The sequence below is a fragment of the Sander vitreus genome, chromosome 21, assembly GCF_031162955.1.
Source record: "Sander vitreus isolate 19-12246 chromosome 21, sanVit1, whole genome shotgun sequence".
Lineage (NCBI taxonomy): Eukaryota > Metazoa > Chordata > Actinopteri > Perciformes > Percidae > Sander > Sander vitreus.
Genome location: NC_135875.1, coordinates 22,059,815 through 22,082,308, shown reverse-complemented (window position 1 = coordinate 22,082,308; position 22,494 = coordinate 22,059,815). Strand labels below are relative to the sequence as shown.

At 42.8% G+C, this 22,494-nt stretch overlaps 3 protein-coding genes across 3 annotated transcripts; 1 reads left to right on the top strand and 2 right to left on the bottom strand.

Moving 5' to 3' along the window:
* Window positions 1-42: 42 nt before the first annotated feature.
* Window positions 43-10,874, bottom strand: LOC144536308 (butyrophilin subfamily 1 member A1). The gene is made up of 10 exons (XM_078279375.1): window positions 10,505-10,874; window positions 8,741-8,832; window positions 8,536-8,634; window positions 8,336-8,443; window positions 7,761-7,919; window positions 6,719-6,859; window positions 2,969-3,020; window positions 2,734-2,760; window positions 1,611-1,637; window positions 43-1,515 (listed from the first exon to the last, which is right to left on the bottom strand). Exons 2-10 carry the CDS (start codon window positions 8,801-8,803, stop codon window positions 956-958), a joined length of 1,236 nt encoding a protein of 411 aa, XP_078135501.1. The 5' UTR covers window positions 8,804-8,832; window positions 10,505-10,874; the 3' UTR covers window positions 43-955.
* On the top strand, window positions 10,848-20,842 carry LOC144536307 (uncharacterized). Its single transcript, XM_078279374.1, has 16 exons — window positions 10,848-11,734; window positions 12,016-12,123; window positions 12,361-12,436; window positions 12,603-12,759; window positions 12,922-12,967; window positions 13,085-13,143; window positions 13,354-13,389; window positions 13,585-13,637; window positions 13,735-13,867; window positions 15,873-16,087; window positions 19,336-19,378; window positions 19,474-19,539; window positions 19,616-19,675; window positions 19,778-19,863; window positions 20,023-20,117; window positions 20,210-20,842. The coding sequence occupies exons 1-16, from the start codon at window positions 11,635-11,637 to the stop codon at window positions 20,242-20,244; spliced, it is 1,368 nt and encodes a 455-aa protein (XP_078135500.1). The 5' UTR covers window positions 10,848-11,634; the 3' UTR covers window positions 20,245-20,842.
* LOC144536309 (histone H3.3A) lies at window positions 20,350-22,485 on the bottom strand. Its single transcript, XM_078279376.1, has 4 exons — window positions 22,375-22,485; window positions 21,431-21,568; window positions 21,166-21,319; window positions 20,350-21,048 (listed from the first exon to the last, which is right to left on the bottom strand). Exons 2-4 carry the CDS (start codon window positions 21,556-21,558, stop codon window positions 20,920-20,922), a joined length of 411 nt encoding a protein of 136 aa, XP_078135502.1. The 5' UTR covers window positions 21,559-21,568; window positions 22,375-22,485; the 3' UTR covers window positions 20,350-20,919.
* Window positions 22,486-22,494: the final 9 nt, after the last annotated feature.

The window sequence follows — 22,494 nt, the reverse complement described above, 5'->3', positions numbered from 1 at the left end:
GATGTTTGGCGGGGGGGGGGGGGCATCTTAATATTGCATGCATAAACAATAAACACAAACACAGCTGCCAAAACAAGCCTGACAAATGTTTGCAGGAGACAAAAGAAGCAAACACTGAGAATTAACTCTTCACATGCGTCAACCCAGTCTGTCATTATCTGCCTGTGCATGTTAGCAAGCCTTGTGTTGCCAATGTTTCACTGCACTGAGGCTCTAAGTAGCTGGTCGCACCTCCTTTCACAGTGCCTTCATGCTTTTATTGTGTTCGTCAAGTCAGTTCGCAAGTCAGTTCAATTATAAGTAATAAAAAAGCAATCAGAAAATACACTTCCATATCTCCATTGTGACATTAAAACCATTGGCATTCTTTTTTCACTTGAAAAAAAAAACCAAACACATGGGTCTGTGAGGGTTGAGGACTAAACCCAATCAAAGGCTTGTTTTAAAGCAACACTAGAGGACTTTTTGTAACTTAAAATAATCTTTCCAAAATCGTTTCAGTGTTTCATCAACTCGTAACAGGGTGAACGGCACTTCTGCATTCGCTTTGCGGCTCTCTACCGGCTATAACCGCACTATGCAAGTTTGCCAGATCGGGTAGCGGATCTGTAGTTTGAATGAGACATAACGGGACAATTCCGCTTCCAACCTGTAGGGGGACCGAAGCGGGAAAAGTTCTCTAGTGTTGCTTTTAAGGTTTTGACCTGACAGCCTTAAAGTACTCATCCTTACACTACAAATAGTCAAATGCAGAGTAACAGAAAGTGTACTGCAGAATGATGGCGGTTCTTGTCCGTGTGAGACCTTAAAAAGGAACCCCACAGAAAGAGTCACACTTTTAGTCCAGAATTAGCACACAATTCAAATTCACTAAATCACGGACCAGAATAAAAGCACAGACTCTGTGGGCTGCTGAGGGTCAGGACTGAGGAGTGACTGATGTGTGTTAAGCAGTTCAATTCCAAAGGCAGGGCCCGGGGCAGAGGCACGGCTGTCTGACACCTGCAGGCCTTATCACCAGGTCTTTGACCGACTCCACAGTCCCAAACACGGGGTACAGTTCCTCTGTGAACTTCTCGTTGTAGGTGTACAGGTGGGAGCGCTTCTCCACATCGTAGAAAGACAGCTGGCCCTGCTCATAGTCCAGGTACACCCCTACTTTCCTGGGCACCAGGCTCTGTGACAGCGGGGTGGCGGGCACCGTCAGGGCTTTCAGATCTGTGCCCCTCTCCAGACGGAGGGTCAGGTAGCCTCTAGCTGTGGTGAGCGGGCGGAAGCCCTGCCTCACCCCGGACGCCTTGGCCACACCTAGCCGCCAGTCCCGCTCCCCAACCTCCACCTCCCAGTAGTGGCGTCCGGTGGTGTAGCCCTCCTGGCCCACGGCACACCACCAGCCGTCGAAGCGCCGCTGGCACCGCGGGACTTCCCGGCGCTTCAGGCCGCACCGCATGCGCTTATGATCACTGGAGATGAGCAGGTCTGGGTTGGCTGAGTCTGAGTCCAGAGTGACTTCCTCTGCAGAGTTACAGACCAGGAAGGAGCGATAACAAATCTGATAGCAGATTATAATGAGGAACAGGGATGATGTGATTGCCAATGAATTTTCATACCTGCAGCATCGCAAATCCAATTCCACACTGTAAAGAAAAGAAGAGAACATATTTAAAGCGGCTGTATTCAATATGTTTTCTATTATCAATGGATCAAATGACAATGTGTGTAATGTGTAACGAGTAGTGATGGAGCCACAGAGAATTATCAACTGGCTGTTGATAAACCCACTACACTACCTGCTCAGCACCAAACAGCACACAGACAACATTAGCAGCTAGCTGGTGAACATAGTGGAGCATTTAGCAGCTAAAGAGCCAGAAATTTCACTCAGGAGTTGGTGGAGACCAAAACAGAGCTAATAGGAGAGTGAATATTGGACCTACATTTGTCTCCTACCGACCCCAAATGTAAGTTGTGTACTTAAATTATCCCAAATGTTTCCAATAATGGTCAAACCCAGAGAAATCTGTTTCTCCACTTCTGGGATTGCTCCGGTGCCACAGGAAATTCCGCCGGATGCATGTCTTTTTGCCGACGTCCGTCACCTTCCGCTTTCTTTGTGTTGGCATTCTAAACTCCGGTGGATTAATGAGGACTATGGTTAACTGCTCCTCAGATGTCTGCAGGGTAAATCCAGACAGCTAGCTAGACTATCCGAGTTTTCTGTCGCACGACAGCAGACGTGCGGAGCTTACCGCCGCCCATGGCGATTGTGATTGCCAATAAACCAGAGCACGTTTTTCTCCCATGCCGGAATGCTGTGTGGACTAGCCAGACCCTCCTCCGCTCCACAGCGCGTGGATGGTCTGGCAAAGCGAGATTATATAACCTTTAACCCCTCAAGTTGCTTTAAGTAGAGCGAAATGGAGCGGCAAACAGAAGGTCTCCGGTCCGCACTGATGGTATGTTTAAGTCCAGAAAAATGAATATAAATATAATAAATGAAACAAATGAATCAGAACAAACCTCAGGGGTGAGCCAACACAAGTAATGAAATAAAATGCATTGGTGTGTTTTAAACAAAAAAGGTTATTATTATGTTTATTATTATCAAGGTAAAAGACAATCTATTGTGATTTACGGTAGATTATAGATCATATAACCCAGCAGCACAGCCACTAAAATGCTGATTTTATTTCACGGTAATTCTTTCCAACAATAGTGAGGATTTCTACTCACCGCTGTGGGGGATGTAGCGCACAGTGTCTGAAAGAAGGAAGAGATTACTGTGACTACAAGGAGACAATCAGGAGTCTCAGTCATCACCCTCCTCATGCTCCTTTTCTAAACTTGCTTCCACGCACTATCGTCTAATCACATATCGATCCGGATTAGTTCTGATTAAAGTGACTCATCAAGTTTCACAATAGATAATAGATAATAAGTTGACAATAGATACTTCAGATGTACTCACCAATATTCTGGCTCTTCTGCTTTCTCACCAGCCACTGTTTAGTCACGTCCTCCTAAACACACACACACACACACACACACACACACACACACACACACACACACACACACACACACACACACACACACACACAAACACACAGACACACAGACAACAGGTATTAACAATGATTCAAATAGTGCTATTTTTCACACTATTGACAGCATCATGCTACTTACATCAGGGTTTCTGCAGATTTCACTAAGTCAAATTTAAAGGAGAATTCCGGCCAATTTTGACATTAATCTTGATCGCTATAGCTATGTGAGTACTTTCGATAGAAAAAAACCCGACCTGGATCAGTCCTAGCAAACTGGAGTTGCTGCAGCTACGTGTACAAGCGTCCCCTGAGCTAAAACGGCAATTGTCGGGGCAAGTTTTAGAGTGCCTTTGTGCCTCTTAACAGACACAAAATGCAATTAATATGTCTGTGCCACATGAACAGGGCCCTTACGTGACAACAAGATGCGTTTTCAACTCAGACATTGTTTAAATTCACCTACCCTGTCTTGATCCTGCCGGTGGGTAGCTTGGCCTGTTAGCTGCTAGCTGTTAGCTGCTATCTGCCGTCCGTGATAAGTGTGTTCAGCCAGGCTTTTGTGAAAATCATCACGCAGCAGTTCCGTGTGTATTTGTAGCTCATCCATTTTGTGTGTGATCGATCTGGTGTTGGCGAGTAGGAGGCTTGGCTGTGTCGATCTGTGTGGTAGTTCCCTTAGCCAGGCAAGCAGCCTTCGTCCCCGCATTCCTCAACTCCCGCAGCCGACAAAAATCCCCCGAGCGCCCGGTGGTCTTGTGGATGTCCTCCAGAGGACAGATCATGCCTTGGCGGCGAAAAATTGTAGTTTATTTCCCCCTCAAAAATAGGTAATTGAGCACTGTAGTGGTTATGGCCATAGCAATGACTATGTAACTACATGGAAACGGGATAAACGATGTCTGTGGCTTGCACAGTAATAGCTTTACTGAAGCTTAGCTGTAGCATCGCGCTGTCTCCTGGGAATTCAGTTGTAGCAGGAAAAGGTAAACAGTAGTGTGCAGATCGGAGCGTAGTGTGTGAAGAGTGAAGAGCGGAGTTGTTTACAAGGGAAGAAGCTTGGAGTAACGTAACTATGGAGAATATAGCAGATATACAACACATGGAAGAGCCTTTTGAGTTTGATGGTCGTCGTTATTTATTCAAACCCGAGTATACAGACGAAGAACTAGCCTCACAAGAGTTGGAAAGAACGAGACAGACAGAGGGGCAACAGGCAGATGAACTTGCTGCTCCAAGCGCAAGCTAAAGCCAGCCTTCAGTAACTGGAGGACACAGCCACACCACCGCCGCTCCGTGGATTGTTATTGGGATGATTATCACAGAAGCCTGGCTGTACACACTCATCAGAGGGAAGCTAGCAGCTAGCAGCTACTACCGCACTACTGTTTTTTTTGGGAGGGAATAAACTTCAAAACGTGACATGACCTGTCCTCTGGAGGACATAGCCACAGGGCTTAATTTGAGCCGGAACACGCCGGAACATGTTCCGGCACCTCCGACGTTGGATCCGGAACCTTTTTTGTCACCATGAAAAATGAATCGCCTTTTTCAAATACGCTAGCCAGTCGGATCCCAAACAAGCAAAAACCGTTTCTGCCGATCAAGAATGTGGACCACGGTGGTTTTTTTTGGTTAATTTAACAGTCCGATGAATAATTGCTGCTTGTGAAAACAATTGTTGCAGTGTATTTTTTTTACATTTCGCGCCGATGCAGTGCATGTTCTGAAATAAAAATAAACATTGCCTTGAGCTTAGATCGAGCCCAAAAAATCAAGCCCGACCCTACCCGAGCCCATGCACGTTGTGTCCGAGCCCGGCCCGACACATTACCTGTAATTATGAGCCCGAGCCCGATTTAAACCCGACAATTTTTTAATACGTGGGCCGTTATAACTGACGTTCTCAACTACAATTCCGAGTTGTTCCGAGAACTACAGAAATCTGTTTAGAATTATCTTAATAAATACCGGTAATGCAACAAGTAATGTAAACTGCGCTGTTTTGTTTATTGGAATGGATCGCAAATGGATCCGAATGAAGAAACGTAAAAAAAACTCGACCCTAGCTCCCTCAGCCGAATAGTGTGGGTAACAAATCAAGGCAGCAACATAATCAAAGCCCTGGAACCATATAGGAGACTTTCTTGTCTCGATCACCTAATTAATACTGTCCTTTGCCACGGTCTGCATGCTGACGCACTGGCCATGAACAGTGCTGTAGAGGGGGGAGACACGATGTAGCACAGTTTACCTCACACTCAAGTCAGTGCAGGACATACACCCAGAGCTACAGGAGAAGCTGGAGAGGCATAGCTTTCTCCCCACCGAATAAGGCTGATAAAGTAATGATTAAAAAAACACAAATGCTTGATCAAGGGCCCGGCCCGGCACGAGGATAGCGGCGGAAAATATCAGGCTCTAATCTAAACTCTAATGTACACAGAGCGTTGTTTAGGTTTTTTTAGTCAGAGAAGCTACGTAGGCAGTGTAATTTTTTTTTTTTGTTCCATTACCTCATACCCCCGTTTTGAGTCGCCGGATCCACCCCCTCCCTCTGCGCTCCGGGACCTCCCACTTTACAAATTAAGCACTGCATAGCCACACCACCGCCGCTCCGTGGATTGTTATTGGGATGATTATCACAGAAGCCTGTCTGAATACACTCACCGGACGGCAGCTAGCAGCTAACGGCTATCAGCTAGCAGGGCAAGCTAGCTACCGGCAGGATCAGGACATTTTAATTGCATTTTATGTCTGTTAAGAGGCACAAAGGCACTCTAAAACTTGACCCGATAACTGCCGTTTTAGCTCATTGGAAGCTCATACACGTAGCTGCAGCTTCTCCGTGTTGCCTGCACTGATTCGGGTCGGGTTTTTTCAATCGTAAGTACACGCGATCAAGATTAACGTAAAAATTGGCCATAATTCTCCTTTAAGACCTTTTTAAGACCATTATGAATGAAATTGAAGACCTATATACAACATAATAAAAATAAACTGATTTCCTCTTTTGCATTATAGGACTGGTGTCTAGATTGGCTGCAATATAAGTTGCATATTGGTCTAATTTGTAGTCGTAATACAGCAAACTATAATTGGACTAGCGACAGAAAGAACTACAACACCACAGAATTAAAAAAGAACATTGTAAAGCGCTGTGGGGAAATTTCAATGAGCATTAGAGGTAGGGAAATTAAGACCTGTTTAAAATTATTTAGGACCTACAACACAGACTTTGTAAGGCCTAAAAATTTGATTTTAAATTTTTTACTTTTTTTAGACATGTCAAGACCCCGCGCAGGGAAGTTAGGATACAATCCTAAATTTGAAAATAAATTGAATTAGCACACTGCTTATTCTTTTTTTTTATTATTATTTTTGGGCATTTTAGGCCTTTAATTATATAAGACAGCTGAAGACATGAAAGGGGAGAGAGGGGGAAATGACATGCAGCAAAGGGCTGCAAGGCGGAGTCGAACCCACGGCCACTGCATTGAGGAGTAAACCTCTATACATGAGCACCTGCTCTACCAGGTGTAGAGTTATATCACTGGTAATAAATTCAACTACAAAATAGAAGTAGAAAATAAACCAATTTCTTCTTTGTTTGCGGAACAAGATGAATATTCAACACAATCTAAGCAGGGAAATATTGTGACAGCCATCCAGACCTTGACAAGGATGTCCGTGTTCATCACAGCCAGCATGACGAGCTCCATGGCTGGGAGCAGGTTGGGGAGACGACCCCTCTTCCACTGGAACTCCAGGTCGTCTAGCATCATGAGCACAGGCTCACCTGGCCAGACGGTGGGCTGGAAACACACGAGTCAGAAACAAACAAAAAAAACATGATCAGTGTTACTTATTGAAGTGTTTACTCTAAATTGTGATCATAGCTCCACCACACTCTGAGGTTGCTTTCAGACCTGCGCACTTTGGTCCGTTTGAACCGAACCCTGGAGCGTTTCATTGGGTGGTCTGGTTTGTTTTGGAGTGGTGTAAAATCTCATTCGAACTTTGGTGCGGATCAAACAACCGAGCTCTGGTCCGTTTGAAAATGGGGATCTCGGTTCACCAGCTATCAACCGTGTGACATTTGTTTACAGTGTTTGGTGCTTTTGACAAATTGCAGAGTGAACGCAAACTGAACCAAATGAGAAATGCGACAATGTTGCAACTTCACCGTCGATTCGCACCGAGTCTACCGAAATCATAGGTGTGAAAGCGCCCTGAGTATGATGGTGATGATTGTCACAGGCAGGGTTTAGTTTAATCATGTTTATCAGATGCAAGGAGGCAAGTGGGTCAGACTTTAATCACCAACCAGCCACGTGTTCTGTCAGTCAGGAAGATTATACTTTTGTAGGCTTAGGCATGTAGTTTTATTTCTCATGCATTTGTATTCAATCCCCTCACACGTGCTCACTCGCTATTCCTTGCTGTCCTGCCTGTCGCTGTCAATTATCCTATCAGCTGTTCTCATTAGCCGGTCACATCAGCTGATCTCATCTATCCAATAGCTCAGAGTCACACCTAGCCTCAGTCTCAGAGCAGACACCCCTCAATTACACATCTCCCTGTAGAGTTCTGCCAATACTTACATATCTTACATTCTCACTCACATATCATCTGCTATAATAAACATTCATCTATACTTCATTCACTTGTCTCTCCTGATTGAAATAGGTGCTGGAAGAAACACATCATCCTCACCTGAGGTCTGCTTTTTATCTCCCGTGTCCAGTCCATGATGACTCTTTTGTAGGGCCCCATGTCACACTCCCCCCCTGCTTCCAGCATGCAGAGGAGGTGTCCCTTCCAGTCTTTCTTCTCTGGTTTCTCCTGCTGGTATTCAGACAGGATGACCCTCGGCTGAACAAGAAACGCAAACATTAAAGTAGAGCTGTGACGATTAGAAGATTGACACAAACTATTGTTTTTAGAATCGATTCAAGTTTTTTTTGGTGCCAAAATGGCACAAAAACACAGTTTTTCAGCCTCTCAAATATAAAGATTTCCTGCTTTTCTCCGTTTTATATATGTTAAACTGAATATCTTTGGGTTGTGGAATGGAGCCAGTGGTGTAGTCTAATGTATTGCAGTGGGTATACTGTACTGTATACAGAATATATATTGGCCAGAATCTGCCTTACTGCGTACAGCTGCGTATCACGTAGACTACACCACTGACCGGAGCCCCACATTTCACCAAAGCAGAACATCCAGAAAGCATGTAGTTGATCTAGTTATTGATGACAAAAACAGCACCATCTGTAGACCGTATGTACCTGTACTCTCTTCTCCAGCACAGCAGCCCATTCCACAATGAAATCACGACACACACTGGCCGGCCAGATGTCCTCACTGGTCCAGATGTGGCCGAGGATGTTTGACCTCTATTGTAAAGATATACAGTACATAATACAGATGAGATAGTCTGTCGATGTTTGTATGTGACAGAAAGAAACTATAGAGGAGAAAAGCTTACCTGGCAAATTTTGTTCAGCTCTCGGGCCAATTCCATGATAAATAACTGACTCTCCAACAGTGGCTCCTTCTTCTCAAGTTTCACTCGCTTACGAGACTCCTGGAGCAAAAGAAACATTTTGGAGCAAGGTATACAAATTAAGCACTTCATGGCAAAAAAAAAAACTGTTTTGCTATCAGAGGAGAACAGAGTTTTATAACCGTACCTTGAGTCGGATCTTGAGCTTTTTGGCCGGCTCGATAAGAAACTGCAGACAGTCCTTCATCATGTTGCTGGCTGGAGAGCAAGGCAGATGCCCTGTGATACAATAATAAAAAGCTTTAGTACTGGCACACACTCTGTCAGGAGCTAGAGCTGAAGTGCAGCTGACTGGGCTCGCGTCGCCCACACAAATCGATGAGAGAGCAGAAATCTGTAATTTATGAGAGGTGGCAAAAGGTATGTATGCGTGCAGAGAGAGAAAGAGAGAGAGAGAGAAGCACTGCAGAACTTATATCACTGCTCTGCACTGGACGTCCACAGAGAGCTCATTATTAGGCACTCTGAGCTATCATTAAGTGAGAAGGAGGAGGGAAAAGAGGACCCACGCATTGGTAGAAGAGTGAAAAGAGACAGCCCACCCACTCAACACACACACACACAACACCACAAAGTGAGAGGCAGAGAGCGGCACAATGTAGAAACAGGCAAAAAAATATTGCACAGTAACAGGATTTCCTGACGCGTGTGGGTCGATGCATCTTGATCACGGCCTTGAAATTGGAAATTTATTCCCAAGGAGATCTGAGACAGCAGCACAGAGCACTTTTAAAAACACTGCGGAAGGTGCGGGGGGAGCGCTGGACCAGTTTGCTGTTGATTCAGCAGTCCGCCTCTGTACGCCAGTTTGATGCGCTGAGGGGGATTTGCTGTTCTTTCTGTGATGTAGGGGTGGCAGCCGAGCCAAAGGATGCTGCTACTGACTTCCCAAGGACTTAAGAGAATATATGGTTTTGAGAGTACTTTGACAAAGAGAAGACATCCAACTAAGGGACAAACTGTGATAACTGAAAGTTTACCTTTTAGTGACAAATATTATTACTGAGGATTGATGAAAGATGAATGCTTTTTCTGAATTTGGTGGATATTTTTTGTGGATTATTTTATTCTTTATTTAAACTGTATATTAAAAATGTAAAAGGGTACGACATATAGTTTGCAAGATAAATGTGAAGAAGAATTGCCTAAAACCCCTACATGGGCTTAACAAGTGGAATTCTGCAGGCAGTATATTACAGGAAAATATCACGTCAATGCAATCTATATAATTTGTATGTCTCTATCAATAATTTTACACACACGCACGCACGCACGCACGCACGCACACACACACACACACACACACACACACACACACACACACACACACACACCTCAAAGAAAAATAATCACTAAGTACAATGACTTGAAATGGCCATGGCACGTGCTGGGAAGGAAGAAACATGCACTGAACATCTTAACTAATTAAGTAGGCTAGATATTGCTCAATTTGAAATACATTTCTGAGTAAATAAAGGAAGGGGATGTGCCTAATAGTGTATCATAACACGACTTGGTTTATTTTTGGCATTGGGAGAGCGTGTAGGTGGCAGAGGAGCTGGAAGATTAGAGAGAATCCAGGATTACCTCGGTGCTGTAGGCTACAAACCCAGGTAGTGACTTTCTATATTAGGACTGAAAGACCAACCTCTGCAAGTCAGCAACATCACAACACGCATATAGCCTACTATGATACACAGCGCACAACAACTGACACGTAACAGGGAAGGTGAACACATAAACGGTTTCCAAAAATGAACAACAATCACTAACAGGCAGACAAACTATTTTTGTTTAATAACGCCTTAAGCAGCGGTGCAGTTTAACCGCTTTCCTCTACGGAAATTGATGTTTTTGTAAAAAAAAACAACAAAAAAGGTCAACGTCTCACCTTGTTAAGGGAGAATTCTCCTTTCCGCAGATAACTTTGCGCAGCTCCTCTGTGATGTTTTCGCTAAACTCGGACTGATTTAGCTAGAGCTCCGACACCCTAAAGAGATGCACTACTGCTTCATCCACACTCGAACTGCTGCAGGAGAGAGAGAGAGACACACAGCGCCCTCTTGGCTCTTACCAATCTTATCCACCTACTCCTGTTATCTGCCACCGCCTTCACTGAGCTGTAGTTTTAAAAACAATCGTGAGAGGTCGCCGTAGCTCCACTTAAACTGATACTATCTTTTACCAGGTAGCTACTGTCTTGTATAATTCTTTTGGTTTATTGACTAAACGCCGTTGCACGCCCACAGCAGACGGTTTAAAACGCCGCTAGCCAGTATCAATATATCATGCTAACGTTGTCTCGTGCTTATGGCGGTTCTGCTTTCAGAAATATTAGCTTAGCCTAACGTTATCTACAAAAAAGATAAGTGGGCTAACTAAAACTGAATGAATTTACTATTATACCTAAGTGGCAATGTATTATCATATTTACATTAGCTGTAAAGATGTAACGTTAAAGTGGTGTTTTACCAAGGCCTAACCTTACCTAATTTTTTAAATAGGCCTAACGTTACCTTTTAGAGAAAAAAAAAAACTTGCTAGACTATACTACAACCCTTGGGTTATTTTAAACATTCAATAAGCCTCTGCAGCAGAGCATATAGCTATGTGTTAGCTACTTTTTAATCTAAAATAAAGTAGGCCTATAGCCTTTAAACCGCGCTAATTTGGAAATAAGGTTCCAGTATATAGCCTACTGAGTCTTTGAAGGCAGAGCGACCGTTTTTAGGTTTGAAAGCAGAACAGCAGATGTCACTACAATAAATCCTTCATATCTTAATGCATTTTATTTCGAGGCACAGAGAGCGTCTATAAGCCCCTATAACTTGCAAGATAGGAGTTTGATCATTTTATTTTATACGCTTATTTTAATGATAAACCAAATGACGTATCGTGTTTAATCCATCTACTGTCCACCCTCTCTGTTTGTGGCAACAGTTATTGTGGAATGGGAAGGTGTTTCGGTATGTTAGGTAGGCTACACGGAAGTGTAATTACAGCGCTTGTCGCTGTGCTTAAATGACAGGAGGCGTTGTGTGTCTGTTGTCAAAGACAGCGTCTTATCACAGCTGGACCTCCAACATGGCACCAAAAGACCCTCTACTCGGCACTCTCAAATGTAAGAAACCATTATAAATGCATAATGCAACATGCTGTTATTGGAATAATTGCTGGATTCATTTTTGTTTCAGAGGGAGCCGATTGCTTAGTAGTTGCGCGGTTTATTACTAGATTATGGCTCGCCAAAACAAACGACTGTCTTTATCGTTTTGAATTTTACTTCTATTGAAGACAAAGCGCATAATACACTCCCTCTTTTGCAATAGTGTTAATGTGTGAAATGGCGATGTATGTATTTTTGACCGATCCACTGTCAGTTGCGTGTTTTTTCCCTCCCAGTGTGTGTCCTTAACCTGCAGTCAAATGGAGACATGGTGTCAGACACCAACCCTCACCTCGCCTCCTGCTGTCAGCTTCTTGAGCTGGTCCTCAGGAAGGGGCTCCAACGTAAGTATCCCTCGTGCTTCCCCTAAAAAATGCCACATTTGTGCAATGTTAATGTTCTTTACCTACATGCTGGGAACTAATTGCTATGTGCTTGTATACCTGACATAGGCCTACATATTTTGGGATTTCAGACAGTTTATGCTTTAATATGATGTATATCTAATATCTTAATAATAAATAATCTGAAGCACTACATGTAAAATAGATGAACTAAGGGTGTGTTTGCTCTCCCTCCAGAGCCAGTTCTCAGTCTGGTACACAGGGACTACTGGCAGTGTTTTGAACAGCTTACCCATCACGATGCCTGTGGCAGGTACCAACATCCTGCCTAGATTAAATGATTTTTAACAATGTTATAACTGTACACTGCAATTTTTCATTTCTATTAAAAATAGCACTATTTGATTTGTTAATACCTGTTGTCTGTGTGTGTGTGTGTGTGTGTGTGTGTGTGTGTGTGTGTGTGTGTGTGTGTGTAGGCTGTCTGCCCTGTCCTTAATAGTGGAGCAGACCAGAGTTTGCAGGAAGCTGCTCTCAGCTCAGGGCCGAGGCCGCTACCTGCTCAGACTGGCCCTCAGCCGTAAGGCTCTGCCACAGTTCATCACACACCTGCTGCACACACCCAGAGTCCTGGAGGTCAGATACATGGACCAAATACATTTGTATGATACAGAATATTTAGGCTTTTCCTGGTACTTGTTAGATGCTCTGGGCAAAGTATCCACCAAATATGCCCATTGCTGGTCTCACTAATAGACTAAAACAGCTTTGGTTCATACTTTTTCCTTTCCCCTCCAGTGGTACAGTCCAGCAATGTCAATCCTCAGGAATGAGGAATTCGTGGGTGAGGCTTTTTACTTAATCTGATTGTTTACACCAAATGCTGAGCAAAGCCGAGGAAATTCTTGTCACCACTGGCATTCAGTGTACAACATCAGTAACACTGTTCTCTCTTTTCCAGAGCCTTTCATGTCACTGCTGCTGGTCCTCTCTCACATGGAGTTCAAACTGGACATGGAGGTCTGTTCAACTCCTTTATTTATGCCATTAAAATCTGCAAATGTGCTGTGTAAACATTTTCAAACTTTTCAAGCCAAACAGGATTCTATTCCTAAACATAACGTGACTACTGTAATGCAAACTATCATTTGGTAAAAGCTTCTATTCTTTCAAATCACTATGAATTAAAACGATTTTATACTAATAACCAACTCTGGTCTCTTCACACAGAATTGCAGTTTTCTGGATGAAAGCTGGCTCCTACCGGTAAAAAAAAAAAAAAAAAAAAAAAGATTTTCTTTTCAGAACTAACAGCATCGCAACAATAGAATTATGGTTTTAGTGGCCATGGGAACTTTAAGATGCCTGGAAATTCTCACAAGCAGACACATTGCAGTAAAACATGGGATTTGGACTCAGCAGAATGTGAGAGATGTGTTAATTGTTTGTACATGTTCCTAGGTGTGTGAGAGATATGAGGTAGTGCCCTGTCGGGAGGTAGGGATGGTGTTGAGGTTTGTGTCTTCCACTCTACAAAGTCTTTCCATTAAGTATATGAATCTCATAAATATATATGTGCAACCTGCTGCATCCTCTCCCTCTGTCTCTCAGGTATCTGAGTGGGCGCGTCTTCGTCCTCGACTTGATGCCTGGTAGTCAGGCTCACGTCGACGAGTTTCTCTCTCCTGGTGACATCATTGATGAGATCAACGGAACCTCGCTGAGGAATTCCAAGAATGGACAGGTATCCTCAAACACGCAGTATTCAGTATTGTATATTAAAGTCATAGAAATCACATCTGCATCAGCTTAGCTGGTATAAATAAAAGCCTTTACATTTGCCCTACTGGGTTTCTTTTAGAAAAGTACAGATATCTGGGAATTCTTCATTAGAGCCCTCGAAGAACACACAAGAAACTGCATGCAGTGAACTGAGTTTTACATTGCGGGCTTCTCAAAGGTGCCCTGATTAGAATACTAATAATACATTTTATTTCTAACGCACTTTATATTTAAGCAAATCTCAAAGTGCAACATAGAAATGCTAAGGAGAATTAAAACTAAAAGAAACAACAAAAGGACAAGGAAAGGGGTAAGAAATCATCCAAAAGTGTTAGGCTATGGTTCAAACCCAGCACACAGAGAAAACATCCACGGACTCAGAGTGTAGATAAACAAAAAGTGATTTTAATGAAAGTTCAGTTCATCAAGTAAAATGAAAATACTAAGTAGGTCGGCTCCGGACTGGAGAGGGACTGAGGCGGGCAGGCAGTGGAATATCCAGACGTTTCTTTTGCAGGAATCCAAAAGAGGTGGTGGAAAACTGGAGGTGAAAGAGCTGGAGACACGGCAGCAGGTCGAGTGGTGTGGGTATGAGCAAAAATAAAGCACGTTAGCAGGAGCAAGAGATATTAACAAGAAGACAAAACAAACGAGTTAGCTAACTGCAACTTGGGAGCCTAGTTACCGCACTGGTAGGTGCAACGATGTGGCGCACACACACACACATACAGACACCACCGACAAAGTGGGGACAAAACAAGGGAGGAAAGGGACACAGAATGGGGAGAGAATAGCTGCCCACATAACAAAAAGCTCTGCTGAAAAGGTAGGTCTTAAGGCCACGTTTAAAAGCATCCACAGTCTGTGGTGTCCTCAAGTGGTCAGGGAGAGCATTCCAGCTAGATAGGAGGGAGCGGATGGTGTCTGTTTTTTTCCTGAAAAAGTGACAATGTTGTTGCACCTCGGCACTGTGGCTTCTGAGACCAGACCTCGTTCGGTAAAAGGGCACCTTTAATGTTATGTGAATGGAACGTTACAATGTACCTTTTTCCCAGCAGACATATACATACATTTGCCCTAGTAGGAAAACCACAGGTGTTACTAATAACATAAATAATGGCACTGTTCTATTACAGTGTTGCTGTAAGCCATGGCAGTTTAACAGTGAGCCAGCATCAACAATACCAGCAAATGGAATTCCGACATCATTAATTGTATTATGTTCATGTTTCCCTGTTCTAACGTGCCAAAATGTTTTCTGTGAAAAAGGCCCACACAGGTGTTTTCACTTACGTTGCCTGCATCAGAACTCTTCTCAGAACTGTGTTGGTGTGTAGCACTACTTACTGCTTGATAGACACCTTCTTACACTTCATCATTTTTATTAATTCATGTAGTTTGGTAGCATTACACAATTCCCAGCACAGCTGCTCCAAACCTGAGCAGTCAGAAAAACTGAAAACGCCTGTGTGGGTGTGAAGGATTCTTGTTAACATTATAAACATGATCCCACTTGAAGATGTGACCAGTCGAAACCTCATTCTAAACAGGTGCAAAAATTAGAACAGTGAGGAAGTGATTTTTGAATTTGACCAGATGCAATACAGTTAAATGCTAAAGAATAACATTGGCATCAGAAGAAGTGAATCGCCTGTTTTGATGTTTTCTGAAAAATATAGCATTTAAAAATATATAAGAGCAACCCCAAACCAACAGCCTCACAGCTCTGTTAGGGCTATGACGTTGTGTAAGGTTTCACTGCAGCCCTGTTAGTACAGTAGGTTCTATGCACAGAGTACCAATTAAGATTGATATATTGATTAAACCCATGAGACCATGGGCAGCCACACCCTTGACAAATCCTATAATCGTTTGCATAAATTAAAAAAATCCTGCCACTCTCAAAATAGTGTTTACTTTTACTACTGGACACGCCTTAGAAGTTGTTGTTTTCTCTGTTTTCCCAGGCAGGTGTGGTTCTGTCTCGCCTAAAGGGCTGCCCTCTATCCATTGGTGTTCTGCGGTGGAGGGCTCAGGATGGGACAGTGTATCTGCCCCTTATTAAACTCCTGCAGGCCCTGAGGATGGAGGACCCCACCCTGCAGCTTGGTCCCGCTCCCTCCCAGCAGTCAGCTACCAAGGACCAGAGAAACTCTCCGTCACAGTGTCTCAAGGAGGGAAGGCAAGTTGGTTACCAAATGTAAGGGTTATTTAAAAGGGGCTGTACTGGATATTCAGAACATAGCAGTAAACAACTATTTGCTATGTAACGATATAGTGGGGTAAGGGCTCCTGCACACTGCCTGCGTGGCGTGAGCGTGGCGTTTTCTATGTCTTTGCACACCAGACACGTGTCTGACGTGGCGCTGCTGCTGCTGCTAGCCAATGTAAATATACACTGATTTGATTACAGCAAAGACAACGTCGGCAGTATTGACGGCAAAATAGGCTACAGAATATTTCGTTCTGTATTGACAGGTGCAATATTTGAAAATCGATAATTATATTATTTATTTTAAATTACATTTACAGTCAGGTCCATAAATATTGGGACATCGACACAATTCTAATCTTTTTGGCTCTATACACCACCACAATGGAGTTGAAATGAAACGAACAAGATGTGCTTTAACTGCAGACTTTCAGCTTTAATTTGAGGGTATTTACATCCAAACCAGGTGAACGGTTTAGGAATTACAACAGTTTGTATATGTGCCTCCCACTTTTTAAGGGACCAAAAGTAATGGGACAATTGGCTGCTCAGCTGTTCCATGGCCAGGTGTGTGTTATTCCCTCATTATCCCATTTACAAGGAGCAGATAAAAGGTCCAGAGTTCATTTCAAGTGTGCTATTTGCATTTGGAATCTGTTGCTGTCAACTCTCAATATGAGATCCAAAGAGCTGTCACTATCAGTGAAGCAAGCCATCATTAGGCTGAAAAATCTAAACAAACCCATCAGAGAGATAGCAAAAACATTAGGTGTGGCCAAATCAACTGTTTGGAACATTCTTAAATGTTCAAAAGTCAATGTGTGTCAAAGTCAACAATCAAGAGAAGACTTCACCAGAGTGAATACAGAGGGTTCACTACAAGATGTAAACCATTGGTGAGCCTCAAAAACAGGAAGGCCAGATTAGAGTTTGCCAAAGAACATCTAAAAAAGCCTTCACATTTCTGGAACAACATCCTATGGACAGATGAGACAAAGATCAACTTGTACCAGAGTGATGGGAAGAGAAGAGTATGGAGAAGGAAAGGAACTGCTCATGATCCAAAGCATACCACCTCATCAGTGAAGTATGGTGGTGGTAGTGTCATGGCGTGGGCACGTATGGCTGCCAATGGAACTGGTTCTCTTGTATTTATTGATGATGTGACTGCTGACAAAAGCAGCAGGATGAATTCTGAAGTGTTTGGGCAATATTATCTGCTCATATTCAGCCAAATGCTTCAGAACTCATTGGATGGCGCTTCACAGTGCAGATGGACAATGTCCCGAAGCATACTGCGAAAGCAACCAAAGAGTTTTTTTTAAGGGAAAGAAGTGGAATGTTATGCAATGGCCAAGTCAATCACCTGACCTGAATCCGATTGAGCATGCATTTCACTTGCTGAAGACAAAACTGAAGGGAAAATGCCCCAAGAACAAGCAGGAACTGAAGACAGTTGCAGTAGAGGCCTGGCAGAGCATCACCAGGGATGAAACCCAGCGTCTGGTGATGTCTATGCGTTCCAGACTTCAGGCTGTAATTGAATGCAAAGGATTTGCATCCAAGTATTAAAAACGAAAGTTTGATTTATGATTGTTAATCTGTCCCATTACTTTTGGTCCCTTAAAAAGTGGGAGGCACATATACAAACTGTTGTAATTCTGTAACCGTTCACCTGATTTGGATGTAAATACCCTCAAATTAAAGCTGAAAGTCTGCAGTTAAAGCACATCTTGTTCGTTTCATTTCAACTCCATTGTGGTGGTGTATAGAGCCAAAAAGATTAGAATTGTGTCGATGTCCCAATATTTATGGACCTGACTGTATATCTGCATGTATGTCAAAACCTAAAGACTTTCAAAGATCAAATATGTCATTTATTAAATGTATTTGTGTCAAAATGACATATAAACATCTTTTCCTATTCTATTTTGCCTGGAAACAATACCAACGCGCTTGCGTGTCGCGTGAAAAATAGGCGTCGGTCCTATTTCTAGCATGTATGCGTTTTCGGCGCGGCTCGAGTCACGCCCGAGACGTGCGTGTCACGCAGGCAGTGTGCACGCTCTGACCTGTTAACATGGGAGCAGCCCGTTTTGCCAAGTGTACTCTTGACATTACAGAGTTTTTTTTTCATATGTGTATGAAATGTGCAAAACTCTAACTACAGTCTGCAGTTCATGTGACCAAACTCTTGTTCGTTTTTCATTGCTTGAACACAGTTTTCAAAACTCTACAGACATATCTCATGGCTTTAACCACAACCTGCACAATACTGTGGATTCACAGCACTTTGTTCAAATGCTAACACACTACTGTCAAAACTGTTAACCATGCATTGAAAACAGTACGGGTTTCAGCCTGGTGCATTTCAAACACTGCTGATTGCAATGGCTTCTTGTTTTAGACTTGTTAGTGAACACATACTGTATATACAGTGTATAGGGAAAGCTCATAATGCCATTTTTTGGAAATAAAGAAACACCAAATACGAATGAAACAGTTATACATTGTGCCATTTGAAAAAAAAACAGTGAACAGGTAAAAGAGCAAAGATACCAATATGTCCAGGTAAGATGTCTGAGGTTACATATACAGTTGTGAAAACGTGAAAAAACACTTCCTTTACTATTATAAAACTATGCACTTACTGTTTTTCATAAAGTAATGGAGGTGGAAGCAATGGAAACACCACATTCATTTGTATTTAGAGAGGCAAGCCAGGACATCCAATGTTCTTTGTTATTACGTACCTTTTAGTTTTTAACGTTTTTTCCAAAGCAAGTCATTACATAAACTACTACAGGCAAAATAAAATATCTATTGAAGCAAACTCCTTTGTTTCCTAAAAAAACTGGTATGTTATAAAAATAAAAATGTTGATGTGAAAGAATTTCACTCTTTTCTTTAAAGAAGCTATTGATTAAGTCACTTAAATTATTCAAACTGTAAAAATGTCTGTATTGGTGTTTGATGCTATTGATTTTACTCTGTGTGTTCGGAGTGTTTGGCTGCCCTGAGCCTGTTTAGAGACGTGTGAAGAGTTGTGTTGCTTGGAATGAGTTTTGCAGGTGATGTGAACTGTTTAGCTCAGGTGACTGTTGGTAATGCAGACTGCAGTTAGAGTTTTGCACATGTGGCTTCAGTTGTGACCATTGTCGTTTAGCAGTCGAAAAGAGAAAAAAAAACTAAGACACTGACCCACCTCTCCTCAACAGGATTGTGTACATTGTGCAGTTCTTGGGGAAGGCAAACATAATGGTAAATAATCACTATTGCTTTATAATTTATGTTCAATCTTTGTGTATACCTGTGCTAGTTTCTCCTGTAACTGGTGTGGTCTCATTCTTTCTTAGTTTGGGGGAAAGGAGGTGCTGCAGCACGCCATTACACAAGTGTTGCAGAAAAACCTACCTAGCAAGGTAATGGAACTGCTCCCCTGACCCGTGAAACACTTGTCAATATCAACATGGACTTACAGTGTAATTTGTCCCACAGGAAGTGCTATTGGATATGAAGGAAACGCATTTGACATGCACAGAAAGAAACAGTAAATTGGTAAGTAGACACGTTAGTCGTACGTGTCCCTCTTAGCTATTGTTTGACAATGTTCAGATTTCTCCAGCTGCAGTTAAATTCTCTTGAAACTTGTTTTATCAGGAGCTGTTTGAGCATCACTATCCAGAGATTTCATGTGTAGGGAGATTCGGCCAAGGGGACTACACAATATTTGCATTCTGCGTGGCGTAAGTACTACATACCAAGCCTTGTGCAACAAAGGTTGATTTTGCAAGGGGTCCCCCCCCCCCATCCCTTCATAAAGGCGATGTGGTTATGCAATACCCACACCATTATGTGGTCATTGGCTGTGCCCATGTCATTTAAGCATGTGATTGTTTGTTCAGAGACCTCCCAGAAACCCCTCAGTCAACAGGCTTCTGCTGTGTGGCCCTGAGAGCCAGCACTATCAACGAGTGTGAAGAAATTGTCTGCCGTATTGGTGAGGAATAATTATGCACATGCTACACAAGCAGTTCATAATTTACATTTAAAGTTTTAGAGACCTTAAAAGGCCATGTGTTCTTCTTACAGCTACTGGTTTCAAGCATACTGAGTGGTTTGTATGACAACTCACCAACAGTTGTTCAACTATTGTGTATAATGTTGTAAATAAAGTCATTACAGATTGTGTACACTGCATTACTGAATACCACAACTATAGTACACAAGTCTTTTGAATCATAAAGACCTTTAATAGAAAGACATGGACAACATTTTCATAAATAGTATTAAATGTAGCTGCCAAGATTTGATGTTGAAAAACCATGTAAAAAGCAGTCCAGAAAAATACAGGAAGGTCTGTCATGCTCCCAGTCAGTGTAGAGTAGCAACTGTAGCAGCCAATGCCCTGACACTGCAGTGAGACTGGTTAAGCAAGACACGCTGGCATTTTGCGATGAGTGGTTGATGGGTGACGAGACCCTGGACCCCTGTAGAAGTTTAGAGGCTTAATCCTCTCAAAGACAAATCCATCCCCAGAGGGAGCCTGATATCCATAAAGAACTTGAAGGGTGGTATGATGCTACATGTAATGATGATGCATAATGGAATATGTATATACACTCCTACTGTACAACATTTCCAGCTATTCTAAGTGTACTCAGGTTTGTGTAAGGATGATGAATTGTCCCAATCTAAAATACAAAATTCAAGGAAAACTTGTAATACCCAAGAAATAAAATGTCCACAAAAATGGTACGATAAATAGGATCATTTGTCTTGACAATGTTGCCATTAGCCGCTTAGGCCCTCTCTCCCCTTATCCTACGAGCCAGCTGGATATCTTTGGGCATGATTGTGACACGTTTGGCATGGATTGCGCACAGGTTGGTGTCCTCAAACAGACCCACCAGGTAGGCCTCACTGGCCTCCTGTTAAGAAAAACAGAACATTCAGAATTAGGTTCATAGCGACTACTGCTCATTTTGCCACTAGTACCAATAATCTGACCATTTGATGATTGTACATGTTATGTACATGTTATTTACCTGAAGAGCGCCAATGGCAGCACTCTGGAAGCGCAGATCGGTCTTGAAATCCTGTGCAATTTCTCTCACCAGACGCTGGAAGGGCAGCTTGCGGATGAGCAGCTCTGTGGACTTCTGGTAACGACGGATCTCCCTCAGTGCCACAGTTCCAGGTCTAAAACAAAGCGGATTTTAGCGTTACTAAATGTGTGGCCAACGTTAGACATAGGACACCATTAGAAAAATGTATGCTACAGATTTACGAGTTTAGGAATAAGTACTACACCTGTAACGATGGGGCTTTTTTACTCCTCCCGTGGACGGTGCGCTCTTCCTGGCTGCCTTGGTAGCGAGCTGCTTCCTTGGCGCCTTTCCTCCAGTGGATTTACGGGCTGTCTGCTTGGTACGGGCCATCTCGTATTTGCTAAAAAGCAATAAATAACGAGTCGTATTGAACTCAGACTACTTGAAAGTTAACGGTAGTAACGTTACTTAACGTAGCAGCACCAATCCATACGGATCAGTTATTTGCCAAGATAAGATGCTAGCCCTGCCTAGCATACAAGCTCCCCTCCCCCCCGGTTGCAAACACTGAGAGGCGTCTGGTTTACGCAGGTACGCTCCATAAACGCTACATTCGACTACCAGCAAGGCCTAAAATAAAAAAACAAACAGAATTCGCGCTAAATACAGATCAGAGCAGCAAAGTTAAGTTAACTAAATAACGTAGGCGCCATGAGCATTTACAACGACTACAAACTCGCCATGGTAACCAGCGCCATTTGTGTCAAAACACTTGGTTCCTGTAACGTTACCAGCCCCGCCAGTGAGCATTTGCTTTTCGATTTCGCCATTTTCTTAGTTTCTCATTTCACCAGAGGCGACATTGCCTCGATTGAGCTCAGACAACATTAGCTAGCTTACACATAATTAGCTTATCGTTGGCTAATGGTCATTTTTGTATGAAATACACATCTCGATAGTTAATTAGCTAATCTAACTTGTTTACTAGCCAAGTCTAGTTTCACTTGAACGAGCTGGAGACGTTTAACTAGAAACGTCAACTGTAAGATTCCATTGTTCCATTTATAGCTAACGTTAGCAAGTCGCCATGTTAGCCCATAACAAAACAATGCCTGTAAACGGAAACGCAAACCCCAAACACATATTACATTGACAACGAATTACCTTTATGTTACATTATCTACATGGAGAGGTAATTATATTTACCTTTAAGACGTCGGTTGATAAGAGGCAATTCGCCGTAGCTGACAGTTCGTCGTTGGTGACCAGTGAAAACGATTTGTGTCATGAGGAGGAGTTGAGGCCGATTATAAATACTTAGTCATG